At 44.2% G+C, this 19,512-nt stretch overlaps 1 protein-coding gene across 3 annotated transcripts in view; it reads right to left on the bottom strand.

The window, feature by feature from the left end:
* Nucleotides 1–19,512, bottom strand: part of POU2F1 (POU class 2 homeobox 1) — a 188,034-nt gene continuing 168,522 nt past the window's right edge. For 2 of the 3 annotated variants that reach the window (XM_043568236.1, XM_043568235.1), the window contains exons 14-16: nt 16,176–16,518; nt 15,103–15,191; nt 11,099–11,679 (exon numbers count right to left, since the gene is read on the bottom strand). In XM_043568236.1, coding sequence (XP_043424171.1) covers nt 11,369–11,679; nt 15,103–15,191; nt 16,176–16,518 — 743 coding nt within the window. In that variant the 3' untranslated portion in view covers nt 11,099–11,368. Of the gene's footprint in view, nt 11,680–15,102; nt 15,192–16,175; nt 16,519–19,512 lie in introns of all 3 variants that reach the window. The other variant, XM_043568234.1, reaches the window with a different exon arrangement.

Raw genomic sequence — 19,512 nt, 5'->3', positions numbered from 1 at the left:
AACACTTGGAAAATGGTTTAATGATGTTTTACAACAGAAACGAACTGTACAGTTACAGTAAGTTTAATATATATATAAAAATTACAGCAGACAAATGCATCTACACAAAACCTACCATTTCATTCTGATTCACTGTCACCTACGCAATCTCTCCCAAGCCTACAGCCCCGGTGGGAGGCCCCAGGAGGGGGAATCATATAAAGGGCACTTTTAAAGAGACAGCACCGCTCATATCCCCCGCCACCTCCTCAAGGCCTCGGGAGGCACATCAGCTAGTTCCCCAAAAGGTGAAGTCGCTTGCGTTTCGGGTTTTCAAAATCCAGAAAACGTGTGTTTCCCAGGGACCCAGATGACAAGGGCCCCCGAAATCCAGGCTATCAGCAGATTCTTACAAAACATTCCGATCCGAGGGGAAGTGGCTAACCAGGCACTCTGGGGCAGTGAGGCTCTACAAGAGCCACCCAGATTGCAAAGTTACCTAAGGAGAAATGTATAAAGGACTCCCAATCAACTACTTAGAAATTGTCGCTGCCTCGTTAAGGCTGCTGGACAATTTTGGAAAGAATCATTTACACCACATCGTAAGTTTCCACCAACGAGAACTCAAACTCACATTTTAAACTTAAGTACATAAAACAAAAGTTTTGGGAGGCCAAGGGGCCAATACCCCTTATGGCCCTCCCTCGACAACAGTGGAAAAACACCCCTGAATCAATATTAAAAAAAAAGAAAGAAAGAAAGAAAGAAAGAAAGAAAGAAAGAAAAAAAAAAGTCAAAGGAAGAAAAGAGAAAGGCGGTGGGGGGGGGGGAGTTGAGATATTTAAAGAGAGAGAGAGAGAAAAAAAAAAAAAAAACAAAACACCAAAGCATCTTTAGGAAAACACGATCACGGTCTGTGTAAAACAAAACAAAATCCCTGTCGGGAACGGTAATCAGCAAATATGCAATCCAAATTGACCCCGGTGGAAGTTTATTACTGAATATTATGTACACTCAGAACTTTTTCATTTTCTTTTTTATTATGAACACCTAGGCAGTGAAAACTGTTATGTTAATACATACATAGACACACCCAAAACATACAAAAATACTATTATTTCAAACTACTAAGAATAGGACAGTTCAGTTATTTTCATGCTATGACTTTAAGAGCATTACACTGAAACAAACAAGAAGTTAAACGACATTTTTTTTTTTTTTAATATCCCAGAAATATACCAAAATATACATCTAAGCTTTGGAATTACTGAGGTTACACTAATGCAAGTGCTGGGTAATCGTACTTAATACACAAGTCTAAGGTTCTGCAGGAAAGAAATCATCTTTGGTATCTGCATCAGGCTAATATTATTAACATTTGGATTTTGCTTTGGGATAGAGCTTGTATGACCCTAGAACCAAATACCCGCCCCGCCCCCAATCAACTGAGATTAAAAAGATCCATGTAAAAAGTTCCTTCATTTGCAAGCCCCCCCACCCCCACCCCCGAGTTAAAAAGTCACAGGCATCTACCTAGCACAAAGGTTGTGAAATACAATGCATAGTTGCACAGTGGTGCTGCAGAAAGGAAACCAACTACGGTAAGGAGAAACGAAAAGCTCGATAATCATTCTGCACGTTTTCTCACAAACAGGGCAGAGCCACTTCCAAGCAGTTCCAGTAAAGGAGAGAAGAAAAGGCTTAGAAGGGCACCTTGGCGTGTACTCACTGTCATGACCCCAGAGGTCCAAGCACCCAGCAGAGCAGCCAGTCCTGCACCAGTGTCTTCAACGTCCCCCCACTCTGTGGGTCCGGCGGCCCGGCAGCAGGCCTTGGCCTCCCAGCTCCCCCGTGCTAGAAGCCCCTGTGGTGACCGTGGTTGCTGGGGGGGTGGCTCATCACGGCGATGGCGGCTTTTTTATTGTTTTGGAAAATCTGAAATGCCAATTTGTTCCACGGCACATTCACAGGTTGGCCAGAGCAAAACTACCGAGGACGCACCTCTGCAAACCCGAGCACATGGAAAACAGACCCCCCCCCCCGCCCTTCCTGTGGGTCACAGCCCCCCGCCCCCACCCCTAGCCTCACTCCTCTAAATGCCAGGACGCCACAGACTGGATTGATGCTGAAGACTTCTCTTTTCTTTGGTTTTTTTGTTTTTGTTTTGAGTTTATACAATCATTAAGGAATCTTTGGTTTTGGCTGGAAATTTAAAAAACAAAACAAAACAAAACAAAGAAACCACCCTCCCCTGGCTTATAGCAGCAGTAGTAAGACCTGGCAAAGCTTTCTTTCAACACTGGGGGTGGGAATTGAAGGCTGGGAACTACATTCAAAGAAAAGGTGAAAGGGCTGGGGATGCAGCTTCTAAAGAGCCCGTCGGATACAAGATTGTCAAATAATAATAATATTAATAATAATAAAAACTTAAATATTTGGATTTATTATTATTATTTTTTTGGTCATGACAAAGGAAAAAAAGTGAAATGTGTATGCAGCAGTCAGCTTAAAGGAGCCTTTGGTGTCTTTTTCCCTTCCACCCAAAGTCCTGAAAATGAGCAGAACCCTGAGGCCGCAGAGGGGGACAGGACGCTCCCACCCCAGCAGGCGGGGGCGGGGAGAGCTGGCCAGCCCCCGGAGACAGGGTGGCAGGGAGAGCGGATGTTGAGAGACCTGCGAAGACCCCCTTGCAACGAAAAGAAACAGAAGATTGCAATTTGCCCTCGGTTTGCAGTAGCTTTTCAGCAGCGACATTCAGAGGCTTTAGGAGGTCCCACCCTAGGCTGCAGGTCCTGTGGTGCTATAGGCCAGAGTTCAACGTTACTTAGAGGAGGGGGGGGGCGGACTTGGCAACTCTGGAGGGTTGAGAAAGCTACAGCAAGTTACTCAATCACGAGTTAGAAATGAGGTATACGACAGTCCTGGACTTGGGGTGGGCGGCAGTGCCACCCTTACTCACCCAGCCTTTGCTATTACCAAAGAGGGAGGAACTTGACCTGCGGTCTGACGCGGCTAACGCGGGAGGCCTCCCTCCCGGGACTGAGTAATGCGCTCAGGCGGACGGGAGAAGCCGGGAGAAGTCCGTCTGCCTCTCCCTCCGTCTCCCGGGGGGGCCACACCACCGATGCCGCAGAGAGCCCAACGCTGTGACACGCCTGCAAAGTCTTCCGCTCCCCCCCCCCCCACCCCGCCCGCCCCCAACATATGCAGTTTTAAACACACCCGGGCTGGCATCGGTCCACTCGATTCTTAGAAAAGTTCCGTGCCTTCTGCAGACCTGGGCAGGGCGAGCGCCACAGACGTGGCATCCCCACACGCCTACAGCTACAGCCTTTCCTGACAGAACCCCCTCCGTTTTTCAGCCTCTGAAAGTGCATCTCCTTTCCTGCTGCGTTGTCAGACTCACGGACGGTGGGAGGGGGCCGGGGGGGGGGGCACGGCCCTCCCTCCACGGGGCTCTGTCCTTTTTCACGGTTTCATTCGAAGGAGATTCTAATTTTAAAGAAGCGTTTGGAGGTCTCATTTTTCACACGGCACTGTATCCGGCTGTCTGCCTGCAGACTTTGGGATATAACGTTAGAGAACTCAATGCTGCTGCCAGGTTATGAAAGAAGCCTTAAAAGCTGCTTTTGTAAGGTTGGGGCTGACTTAAAACAAGGATGAACAAGTAAACAAAGAAAACGCGGGGGAACTTTGCAGCAGACCTCAATGTTTTTTTACAGTAAATTAACTTTCGGGGTCTGACCTTTTTGACAGTGTCCTGGGTCTGAACTCTGAACTAGAAGGTGGTGCCGGGGGAGGGGGGGGGCTGGAGCCCCGTGCCGAGAGGGGGCAGATGCAGCGACACAGAAAGAACCAGACACCGCGCCTGCCCTCCGCGACCCGTGCTCAAAGTGGTGTTCCATCACGCACACCTTGTTTCCCGTAACTTCTGTTTCAAGTGCTCTTATCTTCAACATCCCTATCACCTACTTACAAACCTATCTAGCGCTTTGAAAGGTCACACAATATTAATACCACTTTTATATAATGTGAGAACAATCAGATTATTAATAAAGCTTTCACGAAGTTCTGCAACCTGATCAATTTTTGACGGAATATTAAGAGAGTAATAAATGTCTTTCCCCTCTCTCCCTTTCTGTGTCCCATCAATGATACACCAAGACAATGAACTTCTCAACTCCCTAGAACCCATGTATAAAACCGTTCTGGAACAATACAGCTCCCTGGGAGGATAAAGGAGTTTTGGTTTTCCATGTAATCCTGCTCTTGAAAATGCTTATCCTTTTTAAGTGACAGAACAGAGATAGCACATCTAGGGATCATCTGAACTCAAACAGGCTGTACTGGTTCTATTTATAAGTGTTAGATAAAGGGAAATAAAGAAAAAAAAAAAACCCTCTACCCCCATATTTTACGCCGCCCCCCCGCCCCCCGATTTGCCAGCAATTCTAAGAACATCACTGCCACACTGAGCAACTCTATCCGTCTTTACAGAGCCAGCAGAGCGAAACAAAATTCATCTCTTTTCCGAAGCCAGGACAACCAAGACTTCCTTCAAAATGTGGGTAAGGGAGGAGAGGAAAGAGGGGAGAGGAAAAGGAAAGAGACACAGGTACAGCCTTTCCAAATCTCAGCCTTTCACTCCTATTCTCTCTGCCTGTTTTGAAAACGTAAGACTCAACAATGACACAGCAGTGTCTTTGGTACCTAAACCAAATCCCACTCGGGTTCGGTGAGACGGATGGTTTATTTAAAAATAACCTTTCTGGAGGCAGAGTCCATACCTGAACGTGGAGAGCCACGGCAGTCTGTCCCGGAGTACGGGCAGGAAGGGTGCTTTGGTATTTCCCAAGCCAGCATTTCTCATCCACATTCCCACCAGGAACACCGCTCTCCTCAGTCTCACCAACCTGCCAGTCCCCAGAGGTCACGCCTTATCACACGCGTGAGGCAAGCAGGCTGGCTTTCAACTGCTCGGGTCGGTTTTACTTCTGTTCGCATTTTTGGTCTAGACGGAATTAGCCTTGGCATGAGACAAGGAAGGAGGGCTTTGCAATGTTGCCAACACGACAGAGGGTGACAAAAAAGAACCTGTTCCACTTTAGTTTTCCTAGTTGAGGATGCAGCACTTGTCTTTCCTTTCCGAATGAAATGGCGCACGCCTGCTTCGGCCTCCGTTTCTCAACCACACGCCCAGATGGATGTCCACACACGCGTCCTTCGCCCAAGCTCTTGCCACACAGAGAGGTAATGAATCCTTAGGAGGGACTGGCAGGGTCTGGGGGCAAGGGTGGCCATAGGAAGGGGCACACATGCCTTAGGGGACCCTGAAGCTAAAGCACCGCCCATGTGTAACCCACACGCTGCGGTGCAGGTCAAACCACGGAGAGGCCGACGAATCCCAAACCCACTGCAGAGACAATCAAGTTTCCTTTGGCAAGACAGATACGAGGAAAAACAAACACACGTGAGCAACATTTTCCTTCTAACATAATCAATTTCTCCTCTCCCCACCCCAACCCTCCCTAACCCTATAAATTGTAACCTATAAACAGGATCCCAAATACATACAGCATCAATCATGTTTATCAACCGTAACAAACATCAGTTCAACTAAATGCTACAGCTAGAATTATTTCCACTATTTATAAAGGTTTTTTTTCTTTTTTCTTTTTTTGGTTTTTAGATTAAAACCAGGTCTGTAACAACGCTAAGCTACGCTGAGGTATTTTATGAAGGTGCCAGAAGCTAGCTGTTACCCACCAGCGTTACCCTCACAGATTAAGGTATCACCATTCGAAAAGAGAAGGAAGAGGAGGAGGGGGCTGAAAGGAGCTCCAGATCACAGAATCAAAGTCGGATTCACTCAATTACTGCTGTTAGAAAAGGCGGAGAAGAAGAGTCAAAACAAGGACCTAAGTGCTTCCCGAATGAGGGCAATTGGAAGAAAGCAACAGCTCACACACCATATGGAAATCTGGGTATAAACTGGACAAATCTGAGAAACACCACATTCCCTGCCTTCCTGATGAAATCCTCCCAAATTATCTTACTGGAAATCTCCGGGGTGTCCCATTTAATCTCTTTGGATTAACGAAAGAGTGAGGCAGAACAGGGCTGGTATCAGCTTTTAATGATAAAAGCGGTTTATTTATCCCACTCCTGTTCAAGCTCACATTTATTTATACTGTGTGCGCCATTACGCCAACCTGCCTAATAGCGGATCTTAGTTACTTTTCTTAAAAGAATGGCAAAGATTCTTTTTCCTTCTCAAAAATGAAGGTAAATGCTAAGAAAGATTTACCATCTTAAAGTGTCATCTTCAAAATGTTTTAAGACTGAAAATGACTTCAAAATGGCCAGGGCTATGATTAGATGAACAGTGTCATACATTAAATGCTTTTTATACGCACATACAAAATGAACTCATCAGTGGTTATGATCAAATGAACCCGTCAACCGTTGCCCATTTGAATAACTTTAAATTTCAGGTCTTGAGAGCCATTTTCTCGGTAGCATGGATGGTCTTTTAATATTTTCAGCTGCAATACACATGGTTTGGAGAATAGACTTTAAATTCATCAATTTTAGATGCTGAATCGATGGAAAAGAATTTGGCCAACATCTCATCATGAATTGTTGAGGCTCTTCTTCGACTGAAGGTTATCAAACCGTAGACTGACCTCTGGGGTGCCCGTAGGGGGTCTGACCCGGCGGATACTGCCAGCAAGAGGTCTGGGCAGGCGCCACTCCCCACCAGCTCCCCACCAGCGCTCCCCACCAGCCCTGGGGCTCGGTGCACGCGGACGTCTCCCGGCTGGCACTTCTCCCTTTTCTTCCTATCTCAACGGGTTTACTTTTTTCTCGGTGAAGAAAGTTTGGGGAGGATGACATGGGTGGGGAACAACTGTAGACTATGAACTACAAAGAGTTTCTTCTGTACGTTTATTATATACACTGACTGCAATGTTTACTATCAGGGTTTGGAGCTTCAAATATCTACAAATATGATTTCCTATATATGCAAATGTATCCAGCCTTCCCAGCAATTTAAAGAGAACATTTAATGTTAAAGATTGGGCTGACCTTAAATCTTGGGTCAAGAAAATATCTGTGCTTCTGGATAATACAGACAAGATTCCCCCATCTTCCCAAATACATGAGGGATAACAGGGCAAAATAACATAAAAAAGAGGTATAATTGTGCTTTTTTTTTTTTCCCCCAACAATGAATGAATTATGTAGAACAAAACAGCATGATCATCTCACAAAAAGTCTTTTAATTAACCTTATTTTCCCTTAAAAAAAAAAAAAAGGATCGTTAACTTCTAATAATGCTACCATGAAGTACAAATAGGTATGGTCCTACACAAAATGAAAGTTGGATTCCTTTGGTTCTGTTGCTTGAGTAATAAGTTGAGTGAATTGGGATGGTATTGGTCTTTCTTATCACATAAACAAAAGGAAGCGTGTATTGTGTCAGGTAATAGAGGTGAACATTTTTTTAATTCTAAAAAGCTGCTTATATAATTCGGAAACATTTAAACCAACATATAGCACTCAACTTATTTCTTAAATCAGGAACAATAATATTGTTCCAATAAGAAGCCCTTTTCTAGGTCTTTCTGCTCTGTCCTTCAGATTCACACAGGGTATAAATAAAGTTCATGACCAAATTGCACTGCTTGTGATAAGCAGGATTCAATTACATTCACCACTCCCTGGGGAGGGCCCATTACCATGGGCAAATACAGAAATATAGTATCACTATAAATGCATTCAGAATTAGTCTTTGGTTTAGTATGTATTCACCAAATTCAGGGAGGAAATAAAATCTGCATAAACATGGAGGCGGGGGGGGGGGGGGGGGGAGAAGAAGAAGAATGTACAATGAGTTCTGATGACCGATCTGGCCCAACCGCTTAGAAATGCAGAAACTACCAAACACCTCTTTTTGGTCAAACGGCCCCCTTAATTTCCAGACTTTCCCATATAAGGTGGTTCAAAGTCAAGTCTGAGTACCTTAGCTTAGGAGATTCACTCAATTCAAAAAGCATTTCTTGAGATGATAACTATAATATAAAGTCAAAAAGGACTCAAGGTTGAGTCATGAAGCCATGTGATCAGCAAAATGTCTAGGGATGGTGGTGGGGAGTGATTTTAAGCTAAATACCTATCAGCAAACTGTTTTAGTGTTTCCTGTGTACACGTACAAATGTACCTTTCGTTTTACAACTTGTCTTTAAATAAGAAAAGAACGAGAAAATTTTTAAATGTTACCTTTGTCTAAGCATTTCTTTCTTTTAAGCACGGATTTTTATGCTGGTTTAAGGTTTATCCTCATGAAGTGATCCACACACACGCGAAAAGGCAGAATCCCCTTATCCCAGGCTGACTAGAGAACACAGACAGGGCAGAGAATAGAAGCCCATCGCCCTGACATTTAAAGCTTAGTATCTTTAAAATATTAAAGTCCATTGGTGAACCTTGTTTAGGAGCGGGAGCATCTTTTGAACCTCACAGGAAAACACACACACAAGCACAGCCTTTCTTTGCCCTTCCTTTTGATCCACTGGGTTTGAGTCTCTTAGGACTCCACACTTCCTTTGGCAGCAGTTTTGGGAAATTAATGCTATAACCTCTATCTGGGACGGTGGGTATCAGCATTTCCCTCCCTGAATCCTTCCTCCTAACTTACCACTCCCAGGGGAGGGACTCATTATAATGGGCAGCTACTATTAGTGATAGCCCTAAAACCATTTGCACAGACTAAAGTTAGAGATGTCAAGTTGGGATACAAGATGAAACTGAACAACATCAGAGAAGATGGAGAGGAGAAAAATTAGTAACCGACACTGCCATTCTATTTACACACCGAACTAAATACACTAGTTAAAATCAAGTTAATGTCTGCCCAGAGGGTATTACAATTAACCAACATAAAAGATTAAAACAAGCAGCAACTTTTATATAAAATAAAGACAAATGAAAAAAGAAATTGTCAGTAGCATCTATCTCCTCAATGTGTCTGAAATGCACGTTATAAACTAGTCCATTAGTACAGCAGCTTGCTAAAAATTGACTTTGGTTCAAGCTTAGTTAAAAAAAGAAAACAAACAAACAAAAAAACGACAACATAAAAAAAAACACACCACACATAAAAAAAGGTGGATGGACATTATTTGTTAGTTTCCCTGCTTGCAGTTCACTGATTTTGGAGGGATTTTAGGGAAGGTGAACGGTGAGAAGAGGAAATTTCGGTTGATAATTAAATACCCCGTGAAGTAAAACGGGAAGACAGAAGCAACAAAAGAAAAATTAACAAAGGGACTAAATCTGTTTCTGGCCATTTAATATTAAGGTGCCTGTCTCCCACTTGGACGATCACACACAAAAATACACGCCGTATCTGTATCACTGCCTTTCCCAACACTGTGAAGAGACAAACACACAGACTCCAAGCTCTCTTGGGGACATAAGCAGAGCAATCAGAACGAAAAAGACCTGCCACTCTCTCTCAGACCCTAGCTCGAAAGGGGGGAAAGTGCAGTCTTGGGCCACTGGAGATAAAAGCAGGCAGCCACAGATACCAAACGGGAACCTGATCTCCAATAAGAGGGGGGGCTCGGACGAGCCGCATCGCAGTGATCCAGTCGTCCGGGAAATGTTTTGGTACAGACAAAACATCATAATAGTACGCTGACACAAGGGGGAATTGAATTTCCAAGTTACCCTCATTCCTCTTCATCTACTTCCATAAACTCTTCCTTTCGACGGGCTCATTTACATCGTCTAGAAACACCCTGAAAACAATTCCGGAAGCTAATCACTTTCTACAGCGTATAGCGCGACGTGTATTGCCGTTCTGACCTACCGAGCTGGAGCATCACTAATAAACCAAGGAGACACTTGAGGTGTGTGCAAAGTTCCTGCTCAGAGTCCTTCAAAGGTTCTAAGACCCCGTGCCCAGCTAGTAAGTGCATTCTCCAGTCAGGGAAGCAAGGAGAGTCTTAAGGTTAGAGGAATTTACACGTCGTCCAGTGAAAAGGAAGTCTGCGGCCACCGCAAAAGGTGGGAGCCTCAGACTCTTCCCATCACACCTCTTTGGGGGATACAGACTCGATGGCAACAGTCTAGGGGACTTCCTTCAGAACACAACAGAAGGGAGGAGCTTCCCGATTTCAAGAAGTCAATTCGCTCTTTGCCAAGTAAACGAAAGGAAGTTTGAATGGAAAACTTTCACAAAATGGAAACAAACAAACAAACACACCAACAGTAGGAGCATTTCTCAGGAGGCAGGGAATCAGGAGAACCACCAAGTCAGGTGTCTGCAGTAGTCTTTGCTCTTCGGAACCAGATCCTGCCCCGCGACACACGCGGCCGTCTCCACGGACAGCAGACGCCGCCCCGGTGCACCGCAGGATCTGGGCCTCAGGGTCATTCAATGATCCGGGGTGAGTGAGAGCTACAGTTCAGCAGGAATTGCTTCCTACACAAAAGTGCTCCGAAGGCACCACCTGATGGGGGAGGGGGCGTGTGTGGAGCGGGAGTGTTTGCACACACTGCCATCAGCTTCTGCACCAAGCCTCTTGCATAAGTGGCAAAAGAAAATAATTTTCTAGCACCTCTGTAAGAGTCATCAAGGATAAGGAAACCAGCAAGAACATTCCCCGCAGTTAAGAACGTAAGTCTCCCCTTACCCCCAAACCCTCCCTCCCCACAGTGTGGGAGCTCACTGAAGTAGGATCCAGGAGCAAGAGATAAACATGTCCAAACTATATATATATATAAAAAACAATAACAACAACAACAATAATAATAGAGATACAGTAATACAGGCCTGCCTAAATTGTACCAGTTAAGAAAGGAACCCCCAACACAATTGATACGATTATAAACACCTTGTTATGACTTACTGGCCTGTACAACAGACCCATAAAAATGATTTTTTTTTTTTTTTAAGAAAAAAAGAAATTTAGACAAACAAGAAATCCCCTTCCTATATCGGAATTGGTAACCCACCTTAACTTGTCATCATGACTGCTGGAAATGATAAGTAGTCCTTTCGCTTATGTTTTTGTTTTTGATTTTTTGTTTCTGCTTTTTTTTTTTTTTAAATTTTTGGTTAGAAAGTTCTCCAATCCATGAAGCAATCCTGAAAAGACAGTGTTTTATTACAAAATTAGGCAAATGTTGTCCTGTCTCCATCCTTTTTTTTTTTTTTTTCCTCTGGTAGGCGTTTTTTCTCCTTTTCTCCCTTCTCTCCCTTGCTTGCTGTTGAAACATGGCAAGAGGAAGCCAATCACATTGTTCAGTCTCAGCCTGGCTGGCAGGCCACTCGCGCGGCAGGTGGCAAAGGCTGGTGGCAGGCCCCGCGCGGCCCCGCTCACTGTGCCTTGGAGGCGGTGGTGGTGGTGGAGGCGGCCCCGCTGGCAGAGGCCACCGTGAAGAGAGAGTTCTGGATGGACTCGGCGGACGCGGAGGTGGCGTGGAGGCTGGCTACAGGCCCAGAGTTCCCTGCGGAGGCTGCGGCGGCGGAGACCAAGCTCACTGGGTTGCTGGTGAGCAGAGAGAGGTTCTGAGGGTTCAGGAACAGGGGGGCAGTCACGATGTTGGGGGCTCCTCCCGCATTGGCAAATACCAGGTTCCCAGTCGCATCCAGTGACGTTATTGGAAGAGAGCCACCAGAAGCGAGAGCTACAGACAAAACCCCCCCCAAACGGGCAGAAAAGAGAATGTTAAAACCATTCTAGAGAAGCCAAGTAACACATCAAGGGTGCTGAGGCTTCCTACAGCCCAGGTGGGAACGGTGCAGCCCTTAATTGACTTGTGTTCTTCACATACAGCCATCCTGTCACCAAACGAAGTTTCCTTATGATTTTGAAAGCACCTAAATAGGCTGAAATTCTAACTAATTTAACGAGCACAAGCAGGACAGGTGAGAGGGGAGAGTTAAGAACTGTCTCGTGAATCAGAGCTACGCTGCCATCTCAGAACCTCAACTCTGTTCCATCTTCCTACAAGTATTTTTAAATCTGGTCGTTTTGTTTTTAATGAAGATTGCCGATTGTAACCCTCTTCCATTCAAAAGACAAACTAGCTACGGTGATGGGGGCATTAAAATATAATTAGCTTTTATCAAACTAACTGGCATTATTGATAAATCTGAGCATTTTGGGACGATGGACAAGATAAAAACCACCTTTCTAAAATGACCTTAGTTCTAAAATAATTACATATTACCAAATATGGTGTAAGGTGAAGTTAATTTTTCACTTGCTGAGGCATCACATTTGATTCCTAGGACTTCTACAAAGGAGAATGAGGAGGGCAGTAGAGATGTATGGACGCGGTGGCCTCAGGGGGTTATCTAAGGTTGGGACTTGCTTTCACGCATGAGAATTGCTCTTTTAATGCTGTTCCATTATAGCACCCGGATTACTCTTCCACAGAAGGCATTAATGAACTTTACTTTTAAATAACTGGCACTCTCATTTAGTATCTTTTTCTGTTATCTGGCAACCCTTCCAATATCCTCCCACCCATATAACTACATTTTCACATGTAGGTTTGAGGGGGTTTCTAATGGCATTATTTGGTTGATATCTGGGGCACCCAGATGGCATAGTCGGAAGAGCGTATGACTTTTGATCTTGGGGTTGTGAGTTAGAGCCCCACTTTGGGTGTAGACATTACTTAATAAATATTTTTTAAGTTGTGGGGGGGGGGGGGCACCTGAGTGGCTCAGTGGGTTGAGCACCCAACTCTTGATTTCAGCTCAGGTCATAATCCCAGGGTCATGTGATAGAGCCCCAACGTCGGGCTCCGAGCTGGACACAGAGCCTGCTTAAGATTCTCTCTCTCTGTCTCTCTCTGTCCCTCTCCCCTGCTCACACTCTCTCTAAAATAAAAAAAATAAGAAAAAGTAAAATTCCAATAAATCTAGATTAAAAACTTCTGGCTGATTTCATATATAACGAAAGCTAGAGGGACTGACTTGGACATGATCATACAAAGAGCACAGATCGGTGAGATTTGGTGCAGCTTTAAGTTTTCTGAGATTCTAGGTTCAGGGGCATAGAAGAGTTCTAGATATTCCCAGACAGTACTTGTTCTATACTCGGCTGTGCCCTGGGGAAGGCATTTGCCTTTGTAGCATCACTAAAGCCCAGAGGTTTCCTCATGTAAGAGCAAGAGTGATTTATCACAAATCTCATGCCAAAAAGAAATCCTTGTATACCAAAAGGTTTACAGCTCTAACCATCAATTTACATATGATTTCATCAAGGAGAAAGTCAATATAATGTAAGGTAATCATTCTAATGATATATTAGAAGAAATCATTCTAATATATATAGAAAGAGTATTTAGAAATATATATTTAGAAGAAATATGTATTCAGTCATCTGAATGACCAAATTGGTATTTCTCAGATATATCTGGTCTACATCCACAGTTCCTGAAAACACCTCAGAGCCAAAACCATGAAACGGGTCTTGATATCAGTGAAGGGGACTTTTGGATGCCACCCAAGGGCGGGGACGGGTTGCCCCTAGGACCAACCATGTGATCTGAGGGTTGGAACTTTTAGTCCCACCCCCAACCTCACATGATGGGAGGGGAACATGGAGTTTGATTCAGCCAACGGCCAATGACTTCTTAGTCAATCATGACTGTGTCATGAAGCTTCCGTAAAAACCCAGAGGGACAGCTTTTGGGTCTTGTCTGGAGAGCCTCCACTCTTGGAGAACCAGAATACTTCTTTCTATGTGCCATTGAGCCAGACCTCAAACTCCACTGCGGACAGAAACTCCTCTGTTTGGGACCTCATCCTATGTATCTCTTTATCTGGCTGTTGATTTGCATACTTTATCATATCCTTTAACAAACTGGTAAATGTGTTTCCCTGAGTTCTGTGAGCCGCTCTAGCCAAGTAACAGAATCAATCTAAGGAAAAGGTTGTTGGAACCGCCAATCTGTAGCTGGTCAGAAGCATAGGTAATAATAGCCTGGGCTTACCACTGGTGTCTGAAGGGGAGGGAGGAACGGTTTTGTTGGACTGAACCCTTACCCTGTGGAATCTGATGCTATCTCTAGGTAGACAGTGTCAGAGTTAAGTTAAAGTCTCAGATACCCTGCTGGTCTGCAAGGCTTGCTTGGTGTTGCGGGGCACGTTGAAACTGGGTCCAGGAAACCCAGAAGTATAATCTAATCTAAGTCATGTCTTAGGTTTGTCTGTAACTCATATTCTCTATAGTATACTGCAGAGATACCATCCATGAAACACTAATCTTAACTGAGGTTGGCTAAGAGCATATTTTTGGCCCCAAGAGCTCTCATTTAAGTATGAACCATTCAAATTTTAAGACACACACACACACACACTCTCTCTCTCTGATTTATATAGTGATGTCTCAAATTGTTTTCCTGAGTCACGTAACATAGCATCTTAGCATATAAAGCTCAGAAGCTAAATAAGGAAAACCCTTCACATATGGAGTGAATGGATTTAGACCCATTTTAGACTGGATAGCATGCGAAGGCCAAAAGAGACCCAATGGGCTTGGAAAAGAGGCAATCCAAGAGAATATACATTCTGAACTGATGGGGATACACAAAGGGCAGAACCTAACAATTAAAAGTACTCTTGAAGTCTATATAATATGCTCCAAGGTTAATCCTTATAGGACCTTCTCCTCTGTGGCTCTCATATGTGGGGGTGGGGCTGGGGACTGGGGAATTTATCTTGGTGGTGTTTACCTGGGGATGGGTCTTGGATGACTCCTTAGATAAATTTATCAGGGGGAAATTCTGCCTCGAAGTCTATTCACATAAGATAAATATCAGCATAACAATTCCTGTTATTTTGTTTGTTTTTTTGTAATATTCCAAACTAAGCATATTTCCTGTTCTTACAAATTAACACCTATACTTCTTGTAGAAAGTAGAAGTCCTTTTTTTCACAAGGACATTTTCTTGGTCCTCAAGTTAGCATCATCAATTCAACCACCTTCCCCCATCACCTTCACCTCTAGCAAAGCAAACGTCCCTCATTAAAAACAAACAAACAAACAAACAAACAAACCCAAAGGTCTAAGTAAGGGGAAAAATTCTACTGACCTTGAATAGTTGCCAGTGTACTGTTGCTCATGAGAGCTGGGCTGAGAGCACCGCCCAGGGTCCCTGGATTGAGACTGAGTAAGGCACCTCTGAAAGTCCAAAAGAGCAGTCACTTTGTTACAAGGTAGGCACATCTGTCATTTTGACAATACACCCAAAGGAGTTAAGAAAAAGGAAAATGCAGCTGGGGAAGTACATGGAAATATCTGTTATTCTCCTTCTGAGAATAAGCTTTGGTTACTGCCTTCTTTGATGCTTACTTGTACAAAGCGAAACGAGGATATGATCCACACAAAACCTAAAACCTGCAGAGTCATGCTGACTTTTCTGCGAATTACCTCATTCTTGGGGCGCCTGGGTGGCTCAGTCGGTTAAGCGCCCGACTTCGGCTCAGGTCATGCTCTCACGGTTTGTGAGTTTGAGCCCCATGTCCGGCTCTGTGCTGACAGCTCAGGGCCTGGAGCCTGGTTCAGATTCTGTGTCTCCCTCTCTCTCTGTCCCTCCCCTGCTCGTGTCCTGTCTGTCTCGCTCTCAAAAATAAATACGCATTAAAAAAAATTAAAAACAAAAAATGAATGACCTCATTCTTTTTCCCCCCAAACAAAACAAAAAGACCCCAGAGAAAGGCACATATTGAAAAAGGAATCCTTCCTGTTCGATAATATAAAAAACTGGGGATCTTATTACTCTGCATCTTGTCCGCGTTTGAAAATCAGAAAGCAGACAGCTGAGAGAGCTTAGGTGGAGAATGCAGAAGAGTGAGCCAGGAATCGTGGGCTTCCGTCCGGGCCCCACCGCTCGGGCACATCAGCTCTAGTGGCCTGGTTTCCGCGACCTCACCTGGAAATGACGGTAGGATGGCCGCCCTCCCCGAGCGTTAAGAAAGCGGACTCCGGCCGCAGGAAGGTCCTTGCACCCCCCCAGAGCCTCCCACTCCAAAGAGCTGATGGCTCTAAAGAGGGTTTCCCTTGCTTTATGCATTTCAGATGGACACGGTCCCCCCTACGAGCGACTCCGGGGAGCACTGACTTCTAGCGGTCTCTCGGGGTGACCGAGGTGCGAACGCTCCTTACCCAGCTGCAAACTGCGAGGGCGCCATCAGGCCTGGGCTCAGTCCCGCGGCGGCGGCCATGGCGGCGAGACTGGCGTTGGCCGGCAGCTGCGCGGCCCCTTGGAGGGCAGCGGCCGCCGCCGTCTGCAACCCTGACGCCGTCACCATCACCTGGCTGGTGCCGAGAGGAGAGGACAGAGTGGAGGTGGTCTGCGTTGTGCTGGTCTCGCTGGCGCCGGATGCCTCGGAGGCGGAGGCCGAGGCGGACGGGGAGGGGCTCAGCGAGGGGGACGTGACTGCGGAGGAAGCTGGCGGCGCGGTGGAGATCACGGTGGCAGTGTTGTTGGAGGTGCTGTCTGTGGTGCCTGCAGAGAGAACCAGAGGAGAAAGTGCCCTTCGGTGGCTGCTTCTGGAAGAACGGTGCTCTGGACGCAACTGCGAACAAGCTAATCTCCCATCCAGGAACCTCTGTGTCCTTCTTTATTAACCTCGTTTTGCGTCTCTATGGAAACTAACCACAAAAACAAACACTTTAGAACCAAAACCACGGACCCGGTTTAAGAGGCAAGAGCAATAAAGCGGCCATGAAAGAAACAGAGAACACAGATTTCCATGTCCAATTTCTTATTCAGAACATAAAGAATCACAGCAGCTCTGACTATGGAATACAACTGGTCTGGGGAAGAAACATATGAGCAAAAAAGCTACTTGTATAGAGTTGTCTCTATAGAAAAATCAAAACTGTGGCACCTGGGTAGCTCAGTCGGTTAAGCAACCGACTTCGGCTCAGGTCATGATCTCGTGGTTCGTGGGTTCGAGCCCCGCATTAGGCTCTATGCTGACAGCTCAAAGCTTGGAGCTTGCTTCGGATTCTGTGTCCCCCTCTCTCTGCCCCTCCCCAACTTGTGTTCTGTCTGTCTCTCTCTCTCTCTCAAAAATAAATGAACATTAAACAAAAGAAAAAAAGAAAAATCAAAACAACACAAGGCAAGAAGAACTAAAAGTTACATATTCTTCTAAGTGTCAATAATAACATGTGAAAATAGTATGAAAATAACTAAGAGCCTATGTCTAGATGCTTTCTTTGCACCGAAAAGTCTAAGTAGTTATTCTGTAACAAAAACCAGCTCTCCAAAAGCCTATTGTGGTAAATATTTTCTTATTCATGAAACAGTAACATACAAATATATTATGAATCTCATAAAAGCATGAAAAATGAAGCTCTAGGAAACTGTTAGTTGAGAGACCTTAAAAAATCAAGATGCCAAATTTCTTTTTGTTATAAGGAGAACAACAAACATTTGTATACAAACGAATGATTGACATTACAAATATCATCACTGAAACACACTCACTGGAATTACTTAATCAATGCTGTCCAACAGAAACACAACAAACATGTAATTTAAAACTTTCTAGGGGTCCAACTGAAAATATCAGGAAGAAATAGGTTAAATTATTGTCAATACTATATTCCATTTAACCCAATATATCCACAAATATTATCATTTTAACATGAAACCAGTATCAAGAAAGTCCTGATGTTTCTTCATACTAAGTCTTTGAAAATGGTGTGTATTTTATACTTATAACACATCTCAATTTGAACTAGCTACACTTTATGTGCTTAAAAGCCACAGGTGGCTAGGCCTGCCGTATTGGGTAGCACAAGTCTGAAATACGTCTAGAAGTCAGGCTTGTTGAGTCACAAAGGCAAGTGTGATGAAAAGAATGTTAAGTCTCTTTGCCTAAAGTAGAAATGACTCATAAGGCAGTCACAGGATAGAAAACCTTCCACGAAGTAGAAGATGCCAGCCGTCCCCAGTGAGCTGTAATTCTGATGCTATTTAGAGAGGTAAGAGAGAACAGGCCCTTTTATTTCAGTTATCAGCAATGCCACATATCACAAACACAGGCTGCCTACGCTAGCTGGAACTTAATTTACTGAAACTTACTATGTTCTAGTAGATAACCAACCATATATATGTATAAAGCAGGACCTAAGTGGTATTTTCTCAGGATAGAGGACTCAAAAAGCATCTATAAATTTTCAGGATAATACTTCTGTGAGGTATAAAAGACTTGATACATTATAGAAGAAGCAGACCAATGAAAACAAATATTTCAAACCATTGGAACAAAGATCTTAATGTAAAAGGTAACTTCTTGGTGATAAAATACATCATTAAGCTCAAGAAGACTCTTGAAAAATTCAGTGTGGCCCTTCTAAAAGACTATTTTCAAGCCGCCTTCTGGTTGATACTAAGAACACCTAGAATTCAACTCTTTTCTCATTTTAACTCTAAGGAAATGTTGCTTTCACACATCACAGAACTGGGAGGAAATTAGACCTCTCTATTTCAGTATTGACTCTACTCTTCCCACCCCCTATACTACTGCACAAAAGTGTTACATGGTCTCAGTGAATCCGGTAAACATATCTTTCTCATCGCTAATCAAAAGGGGAGCATTTACTCCTGTTTCTGCCTTTCTCAAAAATATATACCATTCCTCCTTTATTGCTGCCGTCCCTAAGTACAACTACGTCTACGCGGATAATCATGGTTCCGTTATTTTCGCAGTTCTAAGTCTATCTGATCACTCTACCACTGAGCCTCTGATGCAGTGCTGGGTCCTACGTTGGGCAGAGTCACATTTTGACACCTGTAACAGATTCTATTTAGAAAGGTAAATGTCTTCTCTCCTTTCTCTTCTACTACTAAGACATTTCAGTGTCCTTTCAATCTTTTCTTGCCCAACGTCTCACCTTATCTACCCTGATTTTAACTATGGACACTACCTCCCTTTCAAAGTTCAGAAGCTGAAACCCTCCGTTTCCAGAAGACCCTTTATCTCGAGGTCAAAGGCTTAAAACAGGCTTTTCCTCACTCTCCACTGCCACTTTCAGGCAGGTCATTCAGTGTCACTCTCCTGAAATCCCATGTTATACACGGAAAGTCCCAGTCAATGTCAGCAGCAAAGTTAACCTGGGCTGGAAGGTGACTCCAGACAGTGCAGGGCCTGCTTGGGATTCTCTCTCTTCCCTCTCTGCCCCACCCGGCTTGCTCTCTCTTACAAAATAAAGAAATAAACTTAAAAAAAAAATCTAAAAATCTTCATAAAGACACTGCCGCCCTGTTTTCCAAAGTGGCTGTATGATTGTACATTCCCACCAGCAATGGATGAGGTTTCCAGTTTCTCCACATCCTTGCGAGCACTGGTGATTTCTGGGTTTTCTGATGATAGCCATTGAATGAGTACAAAACAGTATGGTTTTAATTTGCATTTCTCTAATGAGTAAAAATGTTGAGCACCTTTTCATGTGCTCGTTAGTCATTTCTATATGTTCTTTGGCATAA

This window comes from Prionailurus bengalensis, chromosome E4 (genome assembly GCF_016509475.1).
Source record: "Prionailurus bengalensis isolate Pbe53 chromosome E4, Fcat_Pben_1.1_paternal_pri, whole genome shotgun sequence".
NCBI classification, from domain to species: domain Eukaryota; kingdom Metazoa; phylum Chordata; class Mammalia; order Carnivora; family Felidae; genus Prionailurus; species Prionailurus bengalensis.
This window is presented reverse-complemented; position numbering and strand designations above follow the sequence as displayed.